Source organism: Opisthocomus hoazin, chromosome 1 (assembly GCF_030867145.1).
Source record: "Opisthocomus hoazin isolate bOpiHoa1 chromosome 1, bOpiHoa1.hap1, whole genome shotgun sequence".
In the NCBI taxonomy this organism is placed as follows: Eukaryota; Metazoa; Chordata; class Aves; order Opisthocomiformes; family Opisthocomidae; genus Opisthocomus; species Opisthocomus hoazin.
The window spans coordinates 140933375-140948330 of NC_134414.1; the positions used below are offsets into that span (position 1 = coordinate 140933375).

Below are 14956 nucleotides of genomic sequence, written 5' to 3' on the forward strand. Positions count from 1 at the left end.
GGAATCTCAGGATGCACATGTGCAAGAGAGTGCCTCAAAAAAAACACCCTGTGAGTCTGTGCATAAGGCACGTGACCGTCCAGAACTGAATGTGGACAGATGCTGAAAGTCCTCTCATCCCGGGTATGTGAGCAGGTGACAGATCACCTAGTAAAGCATTGTGCTGTCCTGGTGAAAACAATCATGATAATAAAGGAAAATGGAAGGTATGAAAGGTAGTCTCTCCTGAGTCAGTTTTGGAAGATGTAGAGCTGTTGAAAGGGAGAAAATGCTTTTCCACTCTTTCTCCAAGATTTGGCCCTGAAGTGCTTGAGAATGGTGAGCAGATAGGTTTTATTATATTTTGTCTGAATCCTAAGTGGTGTATAATGCACCAGTGTCAAAGGCCTGTGTATTTGGTAGTTTCTACTATCACGTGTTCCCAAAGTATCCTGTTAGATCTCCCATGAGAGTTCTGAGAAAGGGTGGTCCTGTGTTATGGTGGGAATTTGAGTGGCCAGGCTGAGTTCTAAGTCCAGAAGGCCATCAATTTCTGTTTAGCCGAGCAGGTGTTTGATAGAGCCTCAACCAAAAGGTGTCTCAAGGCTATTTCTGCACAACCCAACAAAAAAGGGCCATGGACCATTCCCTGACCCTGAACAATGTGTCCTTATCCACAGCTTTGTCCGAGATAATGTCTGGGCTCTATTAGTGCCCCTGTGGCCTTATGACACAATCATGTCCAGAACAGGGATGAAGTTCAGTTCAAAGTGTCTGGAACAGTGGGAGGGTTGTGTTATAGCCCACCAGCATGGTGATTAACAGCTTGAAACTGAGAGTACCTGTGGCATGGCCTGTGGTATGGCAAGAGGTAATTAGAGTTGTTTGAAGGTCCAAAGCCTGACAGGACAGTGTTGAAGAACAGTATGAGATGGAGAGACCTACAGCAACCACTGAGAAGAGCCTGTGGCATATGGCATCTCCCAGGACCCAGTGCTGTGTCAAGAGTGCTAGTGCTGCATAGCCAGATAGACCAAAATAAACAGACAAAGAAAGAGGACCAGAGTGCACTCAGAAAAAGTAGGCTGGGCACCTTTTACTTGTCAAGGGCTAAATTGGCTTTTCAGGTGCATTTTGAGGGCTCCTCATTAATACGCAGGGTGGTGTTCACCAGCAACAACACCAAGAAGTTATGCAGCATGGGCAATATGAGGTGAAGTTGCAAGCTATATCCTGGACTAAGGTCAGCTAAAGATCACATGACTCCCAGGTACTGGAAATCCCATTCAGCAATTTGGTGTGAATCAATAAGAAGAACCCAAGTAGGGCTACAAAAGCCATGATAACTTTCAGTTTGTTCCCATACTACAATGTTATCACAGACTCACAGCAAGTTTTAGTCTGGAAGGTACCTCTGAATGCTTCTTCTCCAACTGTCTGCTCAGAGCTGGGCTAATTTCAAGGCTAGATCAGGGTGCTTAGGATCAGGGTGCTAAGTGACCCCTGACTGCCTCCAAGCGTGGAGATTCCTGAGCCTCTCTTGACTCTTGTGCCACCCTGAACCACCTTGGGGCAAAGGGAGAAATTTTTTTTATGCATAGATAGAATTTCCCTTGTTGCAAGTTGTGCCTGTTGTCTCTTGTCGTTTCTTGTTCTCTGAGAAGAGTTTGGCTATTTTGTCTCTCTAACATCTCCTTTAGCTACCGAAGACAGCAATTAGACCATTCCCCCTTTAGCCTTCTCTTTTCTTCTCCAGTCTCTCCTAGTGAACAATGTAAAATGTGTCCTGCAGTATTTGAGACTGTATTAATTCCACATGCAGAGAAAGAAACAAGAACTGTAGACTGTGTTATGGAAGGTACGTTAGTTATTTTTTACCTTTTTTTTTTTTTACTATTAAGTGAGATACTGTTCTCCTGTACACTATCAATAGTTCCACCTGACTGTGGTCAAATCCTTGGTTCTGAACCTTCAGGTTTTTGCAACTTCAGGCTTCAGCTCAGGTTGTCTCCAACTTGCTCTACTGCCACCTTATATGCAGCTCTCAGCCACTCTCTTGCTGAGCCTGATTTTCTTCCTGGCACATTTTCTCTCAAGTTAGCAACCGAAGAACCTCTAATTTGTAGCTGACAAACTATGTTCCTTCCTTTTTCTAACAGCAAACCACAGTAAAGATCATTATTGTTGTTTATGCAAGACCATGTTGCATTTGTCAGCTAACTCATCCATTTGAAGACTAACAGGAAATTAGGGCATGGAAGAAATAAAGACAATGTAGAAAAAACACTGCATTTCAAAAAGTCCTTAAACTTCTGGGCACAGTAACCATGGAGAGAGGTTCAGGGCAGTGCATGGGGGAAAAGTGAAATGAAGGCACAACAAAGAATGAAGAACATCTTAAGACAAATTAGTTATGAATATATTTCTACTGTTTTAGGAAAAAGTTACCGTGTGCCCCTGGCACATGTGCTGTTTACAGAAATTCTGTGAATCAGAAGACCATTACAGATGTGAGGGACAGAGATAAATTTCCACGTTTCTTCTCACAGCGGGATCATAGAAAGATGGAAAGGGACCACTAGAGGTGTCTCCTCCAACTCCCAGCTCAGAGCTGTGCTAATTCGAAGTCTAGATCAGGTTCTTGTCCAGATGAGTTCTGAACATCTCCAAGGGTGGATATTGCCTGGACCCTCTAGGCATCTGTGCCAGTGCTGAACCACCCTTGGGGGAGGGGAACATATTCTCCTTACACACAGTCAGAATTTCCCTTGTTGCAAGTTGTGCCTGTTGTCTCTTGCACTGTGCTGTTCTGCAAAGAACCTGGATCAATCTTAGCTGAAGTCCCCTTTTAGCTAGTTGATGACATCAGTGATACCATCCCCCTTTAGCCTTTCCTCTTTTAGGCTGAGCAAACTCAGCTTCCTCAGCTTCTCCTCACAGACCATTACTCCAGCCTCCCAACTATCTTACTGGCCCTTCACATCTGTTTCATATGGGGAGTCCAAAACTTTAGACACTGATATTTCTGTCCTCCAGTCCACTGATGAAGTATTCCTATAGTAGGTTCCTGTTGACGTTATCAATTCCTGTCATACTTGCCATCACCTCCTGCCCTTAGATGTTGCTACTCCTTACATGAAGTTTTTTAACTTCTGTCCTCTATTCGATCCTTATTGATTTTCTGGACAGCCCTTGGTGCTCTCCAGGTTGAACAATGTCCATGGCAGGCAGGGACTGAACAAGCTGTGTCATTAAAAATCAGCACATTAATAGGTGTCACTTTTGCTATAACCTTCTCTTTCTTTCACGGCTAGCAGTTACATATGAAAAGAAATAACTCATTGCTTGGAGTAAAGACGGATCAGTGGAGAACCTTTCCTGAGAGCAGGTAATCTCACATCAAGAGGCTAAATGAATTGTACATTAAATGTCACATATAGGAAGACACTTGCCTCCAAGAGGAGCCCCGAAGCAACATCCAACTCCAACTGCACAAGCCGCCACCAGGAGGTCGAACTGCCTATGCACATTCTGGAACAGAGAGTGCAGCCAGAGAAGGGCATGCTGGGGTTAGAGGGAGCAAAGCCAGGGGGTTAGGGTCCAGAACAATGAAACAAAGCAACAGCCAGCAGCAGATTCAGCCATTGCTATTACAAATAGCAGGCTCTACACACTTTAGTGCAGCCTTTAGTACTGTCAGCTGGTCTTCAGCAGTGACATCTGGTCCTTATGCACAGACACAATCTACTTAAGTAGAACAGCACTTCCCATTGTTGTATTACACAGCCAGTTCCTGCTAGGAGCCTGTATGTAAAGCCATTCCTACATTTAGCTGTATATGCAGTTAATAGATTTTTTTATACTAGTCAATGCAGTGATCAGCCTGCAGAGGCTGTTCTGCGACAGCAAAAGCCTAGAGACAGTGTCAGTGTCTATAATTAGCAATGCTTTATAAATCTGGCTTAAAGACAAATTGATCTTTGCCTGCAGCTACTGTTTTATACAGACAGTGATCGCAGTGCAAAGGTATCAGCATCATGAGATTGCAAACTTGTCAAATGCATATTCCTAACCAGTCTCTGTGTAATTGGTAGGTAACATTGGTAGTCCTGCATGGTTATTTACCTGTATATCTGGCCTCCTGCTACCATTTTCTTTGGCTTGTATTTTACTCTGTACACTGAACTTCAATCCATATGTTTCCTCTGTGTTTTGTGGCCTCCCAATACTATTCTACGTGTCTTAGGAGTTCAACATGTGGAAGAGCTGTATACATAGACATGTGCCTTACCTCATACACACCGCAAAAGATTGACATGAACTTGCTGAGTACTGCGGCACAGATACTGGCAATATGCACAAAAGGACCCTGCAATAGAATAGCAGGACGAAATCAGAGAGGGTTACCCTCTGGTTACTGACAACCATTTAGCATTTAGCCATTGCAGATCTCATAATTTGTCTTTGGCCATCTCAGCCAGTTCTCCAATCTTTTTTTTTTTTTTTTTTTTTCCCCTCTCAAAGACCATCTGACTTGAGTTCTTTGACGTTTTCTATATCAAGCCTTTCAAAGTGGAAGGAAAATGGCCAATGGAAGATAAGTGTTGCTGGAAGAAACAGAGCTTTGAGAAAAGGAATGTTAGCAAAAGAAAGAAAACATTTATAGATTCTTCTTCCACAGACAACTCCTGCCACCTCCCAGACCCAGGCCCCTACTGTACATAAAAACAGCAATATTTACCTCTTTCCCCACAGGCATGCCACTTCCAAGCCCAGCTGTGAGGCCCACAACTTTGGCCACAAAAGCTTTGAGAGTGAGATACTCTTTGAGGACCACTCCCCTCATAATGGTTTTGAGCTCTGGGATCCCAGACCCTGAAAACAACAGCAGAGCAGGAGATGAACAAAACCCACAGGCAAATGGAATAAACAAAATGAGACACACAGAAACAGATCTTGTCATGCCTTCTGCCCTCACCAACAGCCTGTGGCGAGACGAGGTGGCAGAAAATGGCCGCAAACAGAATAAGAACAAGCGGGTATGTGACCCACGCCAGATACTGCATAGGAACATTCGGGTGTAGCTCTCTGTACATCCACTTGTAGGCTGTAGACAGACAAACAAAGAAGTTGTCAGAAATCACAGCTGCTCCAAACAGGTTGATAGACATCAAAGAATCACACACTTGCTAAACCTGCCGATACTAAATCTCCCTGAGAAATGCTATCCTAAAGTTCTCGTTTTCTAAGACAAGCCTCATTACGTTTTGAGTACGAGCTCCCAAATAAAACAGGCATTCTGCAGGAATGGATAGAAGTGGCTCTCTGTTCTTAGACTCTATTAATACTTGTGCCCAAATGTGGTGTAAGAAGAGGTGTGTTACATGCAGTTGTGAGGATGAGTCACTGTACAGGGTCTTTTCATTTGGCAGCCTGGGTGCCTTACAGGGGTCCTGAAGAACAATAAAGTGGTCCACCAATAGCTAGTGCCCTCTCCTCCATCTCAATCACATGAAAAATTATTCCTTCATAAAAACCAGCTTAAAAGCTCTCATTATGATTCGCCTTTTAGAGCAGCAGCATGAAGGAAGCTGTGCCAACTGCTAAAACAGCAGTGGTACCATTGCTCAGCCAGGTACAACAGTACAAGCGGCACAGAGTCCAAACTGAACAGCAGCTCCTGTGCAGTTGATCTTCATTGCCTGAGCTGGCTCCCTGCACAGCAGGAGGCTGAGACTTGGTGGAGGGAAAGAAAAAAACCAAAACCACAGGACTCAGCTGCAGGGGGTATAAAGGACAGGGGCTCTCCTCTCTGAGACTGACAGGGTAAGCCGCCTGGTAGGTGCGGAAGCTCTAGAGGGAGGAACACTGGGCTGAAGGATTACTGGGAGCTTTGAGGAACTGTAGTGTCTGGTGGGCATCAGCAGCCACGAGCACTGAGAGGAGGGGGTTGGTGTGCGTGGGCAGGTCAGGACTGGGGCACTGAGGGTAAGGACAAAGGAACAGCGCAGTTAACACAGTGTGGGCAATGCGGTGTGTGCATGCGTGCACTGAGATAGGGGCACGGGGACTGAGAGATCTTGTAATTGTTATAGCTGGCAAAGGGGAGAGGGACCACAGGTAAAATGTAGGGAAGGGATATAAGACAGTGATTAGAAGATCTTTGTGAAAAGAGCCAAAGGAGAGAGCACTATGTGGCCGGGTAGCAGGAAACTACATGGCACTGTATGAATAAAAATTGTGAAGAACAATAATGAGGTAAAAAGCAGAAACAGTGCCAGAAGAACTTCTAAGAGCCCCTTCCCCTTCCCATCCCCATGTGCTCAATATTCCTGGGGACAACGGGAACCAGTTTAACAGGAAGGACCACAGTACCACTTCCCCGGGCCCCTACATGTTCAAGGGAGCAGAGTGGAAATGGAGTCAAAATAATGGTTTGTCTTTGACTCATCATACACATACCCTTTGTTTCTGCCCACACACTTCCAAATTTTTCCCTCCCATTCTCTTAAAGAACCTCTCCCTAGTTAACCTTTCCTCTGCTATGTTTCAATACTTCAAACTTCCCAGGGAGTGAGGGGTGAGGATGCGACACTTAAGTTAAAGGAGGAGGAACATTGGTCATTGGGCTTTGTAAAACATTTGTATCATTTATGGTGTGCTTTTGCAACACTTGAATGGGACCCACCCTGTAGGCTCTTCGCACTGGCATAATCCATTCCCCAGCTCACCAACGCCATGACCAGACCCAACAGAACCAAGAAAATCCAGTCCTCTCCAAGCTTCTTGGTAACATATTTCTGGATGCGTCTAGCACAGTCTGTGGAGGGAAGAGTGAACCAGAAAAACTGAGAGAACATAGATGAAGCCTTTGTCTGTCTCTCCTCTCCTATGCTGAGAACTGACTACAATAAGGATTTATTTGGAAGCATCACAGGCTTTGTGTTGAATGCCTGGTACCCATCCGTCTCTTACACAGTCCTGCAAAATCTTATATAGTTTCAAAAAAAAGGGGGGGGGGGGGAGGATCAGGCAAAATTTATCTTGTGCACTAGCAGCAAAAATCTGACACAAGAAAGTCCTTTTTCTCCCATTATACAGATATGCTGTGGAAAAAATTATTAACTTGGGACTGTTCTTTTTTCCAAACAGATCTTCGCTCTTCCTAGGATGAAAGCTCACATGAAAAAGTCTTTTCGAGCCACGGTGACTCCTTTTCCTTCCTTCCCTGCTTGTCCTCAGTCACAATTTTCTTGTCTTTTTGCTTTGCTTAAATTCCATCTCTCTGGCTGGCCTGCCCAGTATCTGGTCATAGGGTAATGAAAGATGAATTGTCCCTACCTTGACATTTGGAATAGTGCTCTTCTTTGATCTCTACTTGACTGTCACGTTTCAAGGGTCTTTCGTTGTTCTTTTGGTCCTGTTTCTTATTCAGTAGTTTTGTGGCTTCCTTCTCTGCAAAGTCCGTTACCTGTTCTGTGTATTGGCCATAAAGCTAGAGGAGCAGAAAGCAAGAGAGATCAAAAGTCAAAGGTAAGATAAATGCTCCTTCACAAATAGCTTTAAAGATAAAAAGGCGGATCTACTAACAGTCCGAGGTGCAGACCCAAATGTGCCCAAGCAGGGAGACAGAGACACAGAAACTCTCAGACAGATGCAGTTCATCTTTTTTTTCCCTTTTTACTTTCTGGTCGCCTCTTCCTAATCTCTCAAAAATATTTTCATCTCCTTTTTGGGGGTACAAGGTATGGTCACAGAATGCTAATTGCTTTCTAACATCCGGAAAAAGAGGTGGCTGTGGTCTGACGAGACTGAGCAGGCCTTCTGGAGGTGCAATAGAAGGTTGAAACAGTTCACATGAGGCTGCCACCCTCAGAGATGCCTCACAGATTTCAGCAGCACTGCAAAAAGTCTCTGAAGGTTTCAAGAGGTATTACACTATCAAATAGGCTGCAGGAATGTCCTGCATCTGCTCCTCCTGCTGCCAAGGAATGCTTAACAGGGCACACAGTTGTTGATGGTGTGAAGGAAAAGAAGCAGCATCAGCTCAAAAACATCACAAGGTACTGCACACCTCCTCCCATTATTTACCCAAATCATCATGCTAAGTCCTCACATATCACCAGTGCCTCTGAATTTCTGCTACCTAATCTAGTCTTTGTCTTCAGACACTAATCTTGAAATGCAATTGGTTATATGCAATTCACAACTAGCTACATGCGCTTACCAATGACATTTCATACATGGATTTGTAGTGAACTTGGCAGTTGTGCCATCTTGTCAATGAGATCTCAAGGGAGCTTGAAGGATCCTGACTGTGCCCCTGTGTTTGTTTATCAGATTCCCTGAAGAGCAGAGTATCTTTCAGAGTATAGGTGCGGAATGTGTGCATTTGAGAAGGAGAGAACAAGCCCCTCCTCCCCACATGTCCTTCAGTGAACCTGCTTCGGCTCTGCTTGAGGTCAGGTTACTGCCTGATGCATGGCCTGTGATCATGGCACTTCCCATCTGTGAAAAGGCGACCCTTTGCTTCCTCCCCAGCACAACATCTGCTTCTCTAAGATTTTCTGAGTGGCAGGAAGAGAGTTAGCAGTGCGTTGATCAACAAAATCAGACATTTCAGCTGGAGAATGACAAGACATATGAGAGATATAAAGTGCTACCACGTGTTCAGGAGACATTTCTATTTGGCATCTTCGTGTCTCCTCCTTTCGAAGTGGCACAGGAGATGTTGCTCCTGTTCCCTTGAGATCAAATAGATTCAGAGACTCACAGAAACTTTTACACTGGAAGGCACCTCTGCAGGTTTCTAGTCCAAGCCTCTGCTCACTGCCAGATCAAACTGCTCAAGACCTTGTCCAGGCAACTCCAAAACATCTCCAAGGGTGGAAATTCCCCAGCTTCTCTGAGCACCTGTTTCAGTGCTCTACCAATTCATATTTCCACATAACAAATATGACTGAAGGTCCTAAGTAGTTTATTTATTTGCATATATTCCTCAAAAGACACTTGAACCATGTGCAACAGCTCCCTTTGAAAACCCTAGGTTTTATCACAGAATACACATCTAGGCTTTTTTAAATCATCATGTTCTTGAGGTGGCTTACCTGCTGTCTCTTAAACAAATTGATCCTATCTGAACATCTGAAAGTATTCTTCCATTCATTACTGTATTGGAAGCCGACAAATTTAAAGTAATTATTAACCACATGAATATCAACATACTTCAGGCAAATTAAGCAACGCAGAGTCTTTGCAGTGAGGAATGGCCATGCTCTGACCCCCATAATACAAACAGGACAGTGAAACATTAGGGTGAAGAACTTCATGTACAAGTTAAGCTGTCACATACAGAATCCAGTCCTAAATAGCAGACTGCTCCTTTTTTTCTCTCACTGTGTCTATTTGAGCCAGAAATGCCAAGTACTAGAGATTTTAGACAAATGTATCTTCACATCACCTCAGCTGTTTCATTGCCTTTACATGGTCATGAGGGATGGGTTTGTATCAAATACAACTTAATCCAAACTATGAACTGAAAGTCATGCCAAGTATGACATTCAAATTATTCTTCCATCTGCCCACACGGAATAGCACGACAGTACAATAGCATGAAGGGTAAAAGTCTTTATATGGTATCCTAGTTCACTACTTCCATCTGGCTGGAAAATGGTGCACTCAGGATGTGGCGAAAAAAGGAGTCAGTCTCTGGACACAAAAACGAAGTTTCTGTCCTGGAGAACAAGTTAGTCTCAACCCACTTAAAGAATGCTTTATACAGGTGCTTTGCTTCTCCAGGACTCTGGCACTATTGAAAATGGTAGGAGATTGTGGGACAGAAAAAGAATCCAGAAATCAGAGGGTGACCTTAAAGTAAAATTATGTTAGGCAAGAAATATCCACTCCATTAGAAGACATGTAAAACTAAAAATACAACACAGCAGGACTTAGACTGCTCCTTCTTCTGATGCTCCCTCTATAACACAAGGAACACAGGGTTTCTGAGCACCAGAAAAACTGGGGACAATTATAAACGCCATCAGTTACCACCTAAAGGGTTGAGCCAGAAAAGGTACTATCATGCTGTCCTGGTTTCAGCTAGGATAGAGTTAATTTTCCTCTCAGTAGCTGCTGTGTTTTAGATTTAGTAGAGGAATGTTGATAACACTGATGTTTTCAGTTGTTGCTAAGAAATCAAGGACTTTTTCCAGTTTCTCATGTTCAGCTAATGAGCAGGTGTGCAGGAGCTGGGAGGGAGCATAGCCAGACAGAGAGCCCAGGCTGCCCAATAGAAATATTTCATACCATAGATGTCATGCTCAGTTTATGAATGGAGGTTGGCTGGGGGCTCTTTGGCTTTTTGGGTTTTAAGGAGTTTGAATCCTCTGTTGGCCATGAGTTTGAACTTTGTTTTTGTGTTGCGAATTGGTCACTGGATGGTGAGAAAAATCGTGTCGTATGTAGTTTGTTTTGCATATTCATTATTATAATTGTTATTAATATCACTATTATTAGTATTATTAGTAGTATTTCCTTTGTTGCCTTATTAAATTGCCTTTATCTCAACTCATGAGTTTCCCCTTTTGTCCATTTCTCCTCCCCATCCCACTGGGGGGGAAGGGGAGTGGTAGGTGAGCCGCTGTCTAGTGCTTAGTTGCCAGATGCTGGGTTAAACTACGACACATGCCTAGCTTGGCTAAATGCAGAGTGAGAACACGATAATGGTGCAAAAACAGCTGAAGGTATAAATACCATTAAAGGAGGAGGAAAAAAACCCACAGAAAACATCCAGGGAGAAAGCTCAACCAGGGTGAAGTTCATTTTCAGGGAGGAAGCATTTATTAATGTTTAACTGTAAGCCAGCAGGGTTTGTCTTTCCAAAAAAGATGGGGAAATTTCATTGCTTTAGTAATGTAGGAAAAGCTGCACAGAATCTCAGAGGAAAAATATGTATAGCGCTACAAGCTCAGGACTCTTCTGGGAGCTATTTTCTGAGCTATTTTTTATGCACCTGCATAAAACTGCCCTCCTCTCACAGTCCAAAGCCTAAGCCATTTCACATGCCATTCAGACTGCATAATATGTTCGCCACAGCATACTCCAGTCCTGAAATCTCTTCCCCCAGCACTGCCAGTGCATATTGTTTTTAATCTGCTGCTTCTGGCCATTGAAGCAGCCTTGGGTTCTACTGCTTATCCCTCTCACTCCTGCCTTGTAGCCATCCTGCTATTCCTGAAATGATCTTCCTTAGGTTTTTTTTCTGATGGATCACAAAAGAGTAGTCATATTTGGTCTCAAAGGTGAAACCTCCCAAAACTCACTTCATAAGTAAATTTAAATGTCAGTAAAAAGTCTAGGCTTAACCGCTTAGGCATAGAGCCAATGAGGCACATGTGAGGGGTGGGAGGCAGCAACCAAATAATAGTTCTTCCTGAAGAACAGAAGGCAAAGGGGACATTTAACAGCAGTCCCACCACCTGAAGGGAGAGAGGGGTTGGAGAGAAACATCAGAGTGAGACTTCTCGGAGGGGCACAGTGGACGACAAAAGGGAAAAGGCGTAACGTGCGAGAAAGGAAAGTCTGTGCAAAAGGAAAACACGTCCCATCCATCCTCTCTTGAGGGTGGTTCAGCACAGGAACAGGTGCCCAGAGAGGCTGGGGAATCTTCAGTGCTGAAGATGTTCAGAGCGTGCCTGGACAAGGCTCTGGACAATCTGACCTGGCTTTGGAGTCTGCCCTGCTGCGAGCAGGTGCTTGGGCTAGAGACTTCCATAGGCCCAGCCCGCCTACGTCTTTCTGTGAGTCTGTTATTCTCTGTTACTGGGTCGCCTAATTACTTATTACACATCCCTCCCACTACATCCATCTGTGTATTGCTGAGTGAGCTCTCTGCCATGAACACCCTTTCTATAGTCACGAATAACACAGCTTCTAAATATTTCACCAGCTGCAGCTGCTTGCTCATGCAGAAAGAAAACAATACTAAATCCTACAGTCTATGAGAATGTATATTTTTATCAATGTATGTTACATCATCTATCATATATATGCTATTATCTTAATTGTCCAAAATTATGTATATATTGCTATTATTATCCTACTACTATTATTATTTTATTATCTATTAACCCCTATATGTTTTTGACCATCAATTATCTGAAGGTCTCAGGCCAAAGATGAAGATTTCACTGTTCTGGGGCCTGTGTAAATCCAATGAAATCACAGAGCCAGTCTGAAACAGCTTCCAAGCTACATATAAACCAGAAGGCAACAGATAGCAAAAGAAAAGGGCACAACAGAATCAAAGTCTCTCTCTGCTGTTTATTCACATGGCAGTGGGGAAAGAAATGTTAGTGGTTACTCTGCATGGAAATGGATGAAAAGGTGCAGCTGGTTGGTTTTCATGCTAATAATGTATGTGCATGTTTGTAAAATGTGTACATTAGAATGCATATTTATACTTTATCTGCATGTGCATGAATGGCTAGCAAAGATACATATGCACAGCAAGCCTGGTTTTGCCAGAATGTGTCTGCATACAAAGTTTGATACATAAACACACATGCACACGTGTACGTGGCTGTTTACGTAAAAGCATTTCTGGGGCATACTTTTCAGTGAATCTATAAATACGGCTGCCTGCTTTTTAGATTGCAAATTGTGTTCACTAATGCACGCTTGCTTGGGGATATTTCTGCCTGAAGATATGCAAGGGAACACATTTCATGGCCTGCTTGTTTGTGCGCGAGGTTGTCTGTCCACACGCATCAACCAGCACACCTCTGGAGCTCGGAATGAAGACACTCTGGTGCCAGGCAGCAAGATGCGGAGCTGGGTCGTGTTGCTCACTGTCTCATCTGCGCCTGCTTCGGAGAGCGGTTTTAGATGTGTGGTACTAGCACGTCGGGTGGGTACGAGTGAGCTGGGATGGTTCCAAGCATGGGTGTACTTTGCAGGAAGTCCCACAGCTCCCCCAACTCGCTAAGGGTTCAGGTAGCACAAGGTGCATTTCCATGACCCATCTCAGTCCTCGGCGCTGCTCTGGTCGCACCCCTCGGCAGGCGGGTCCCGGCCTCCTGGCAATGCCATGACGCTCGCCCAGGGCCCACCGGGGACACGGGCATGGCTGGGGGGGCCGGGACGCCAGGCAGCGACGCACAGGCCGAATCCCAGCAGAGCCCAGCTCCAGCCCCTCTCCATCTCATCGCAACCCCGCGCTCACCCTGTTAGCACGGCCACTGCAGCCAAACCACTGCCTTGTGTTAGTGTAAATAAAGCATAAACTGCTCCAGTCAGACCTCTGTCCAGACACCTTCCCGTTTGGGCTGCTGCTTCCAGATCTGCCAGGGAGTGGCTCTGGAAGCATTTAGTGTAGGAGACATTTGCAAACGCTCCTATCTTTCACAGAGTTTCAGGAGATAAATTCCTGAATATGGCCATGGAACTGATTTATCTAACCTTTTGCAATGTGGCGCATACAGTTCTCACTGGGATGCTTATCTACTGGAGAAGATTTTCTCAGAGGCAAATGTGGCTTTTTTCCTATCAGTAAATCACAAAAATCTTCAGGAGATGATGAATGCATTCAGTCCCCCATTCCCCAATCATTCACCTAAGTATTCAACTAAGAGGATTTGTATTCATATAAGCAGTAACATCCACTCTGTATGAATTTCACATTCACACACTCTCTCCCTCATCATTTGACTGGATCCTTTGTTGCTCTGAAGCCCTCTTACGTCAGCTTAGTCTGAGCAGAGTGGTAGGAAATAAGACACCCGGACCCTGCTGTAGAACCTCCCCTTTGCAGGAGGCTGTCCCAAAAGGAGAGGTAGAGGAGATACAGAGGGTAATGAGACATGAAGCCATAACCAGAGTACATCTATGTCCCAGATATCTTTCTGAATCGCTGCTTGCATGAACCAAAGCAAGAGTCAGGTCAAGTTTAAGTGTTAGAAACCCCCATACTTAGATCTCCCCTAAGAGCTACCAAAACTACCAATATACATGTATGGGTCTATGACCACGAATTGCTTTTTGGTCAGAGTAAAGTCAGAACAGAGCTCTGCATGGCTTCATCTATACAGCTGTGCAGATAGATACCCATCTATACACATCACTATTCTCTTTGTTTTTATTCATTCTTCTGCTCTACTTAGTATCGCTATGCAGCTGAAGGAATCTGAAGTTTCTCTTTGCTGTCATACATACATTAATGGTCTGGTTGATTTTCCCCATCCCAACTTGCCCACTCTAACTCTCTTTGTGTCCATGGCAGGTGAAAATGCTCCCTGACTTGAATAGCACTCCTGGATAGAAGTACAACCGTGCAAGTCAATGCCTGACCTGGGAGTAAACAAGCGAAGGGGTGAGTTGGTAGGATCAGGAATGGAGAGGGATGTGTGCTCTGCGGCACCTTTCTAGGAGTCCCAGGAGCCTATGGGATCCCAGGGAGACCTGTGCTGCCACAAACGTCCCAGTTGTCCAGCCCTACCTGTGGGTAGCTGAGGGAGTTCTCCAGGCAGTGCAGGTCGTCCCCTGTCCCCCGGGCCTCGCGTCCTGCCTCCAAAGGTATCCCGTAATGGGTGCATTTCTCAAAGCAGACATAGTCGTATTGTGGTGTGCCCCCCCACAAAGCTGACTTCGATCTGGGTTCCTGCGTCATAGTCTCTGAGCTGTCCATGCCTCTATTCTTCCTCACGCTCAGCTGTAACGGAGTTGCTGCTCTGGGCCTTACCTAGAACCACCTCATGTTCTGGCTGAGAGCATGGCCTCCACACTTTCTTCTGCTCCCTCCTTCTTTTCTTTCTCTCCTCAGACCACTCTGACTTGTCCTGTTCCTGCACTCACTTTCTCTCTTCCCCTTCTCCTCCTCCTCCTTGTGCCTCTCTCACTTTCTCCCCTTCCTGAGCAAAGACAGTGATTGCAGGGTTTAACTATATTTATAGCAACTTTCCTCTGCCACATGATTCCCCAG

The 14956-nt window shown here is 44.7% G+C and overlaps 1 protein-coding gene across 3 annotated transcripts in view; it reads right to left on the reverse strand.

Annotated features, from left to right (window-relative positions):
* The window catches only part of CLCN1 (chloride voltage-gated channel 1), a 65732-nt gene that overhangs the window by 29111 nt on the left and 21665 nt on the right, over positions 1 to 14956 (reverse strand). For 2 of the 3 annotated variants that reach the window (XM_075438837.1, XM_075438851.1), the window contains exons 1-6: positions 14474 to 14876; positions 7321 to 7474; positions 6668 to 6799; positions 4958 to 5086; positions 4721 to 4854; positions 4271 to 4348 (exon numbers count right to left, since the gene is read on the reverse strand). In XM_075438837.1, the coding sequence (XP_075294952.1) occupies positions 4271 to 4348; positions 4721 to 4854; positions 4958 to 5086; positions 6668 to 6799; positions 7321 to 7474; positions 14474 to 14662 (816 nt within the window). In that variant the 5' untranslated portion in view covers positions 14663 to 14876. Of the gene's footprint in view, positions 1 to 4270; positions 4349 to 4720; positions 4855 to 4957; positions 5087 to 6667; positions 6800 to 7320; positions 7475 to 14473; positions 14877 to 14956 lie in introns of those variants that run through there. The other variant, XM_075438844.1, reaches the window with a different exon arrangement.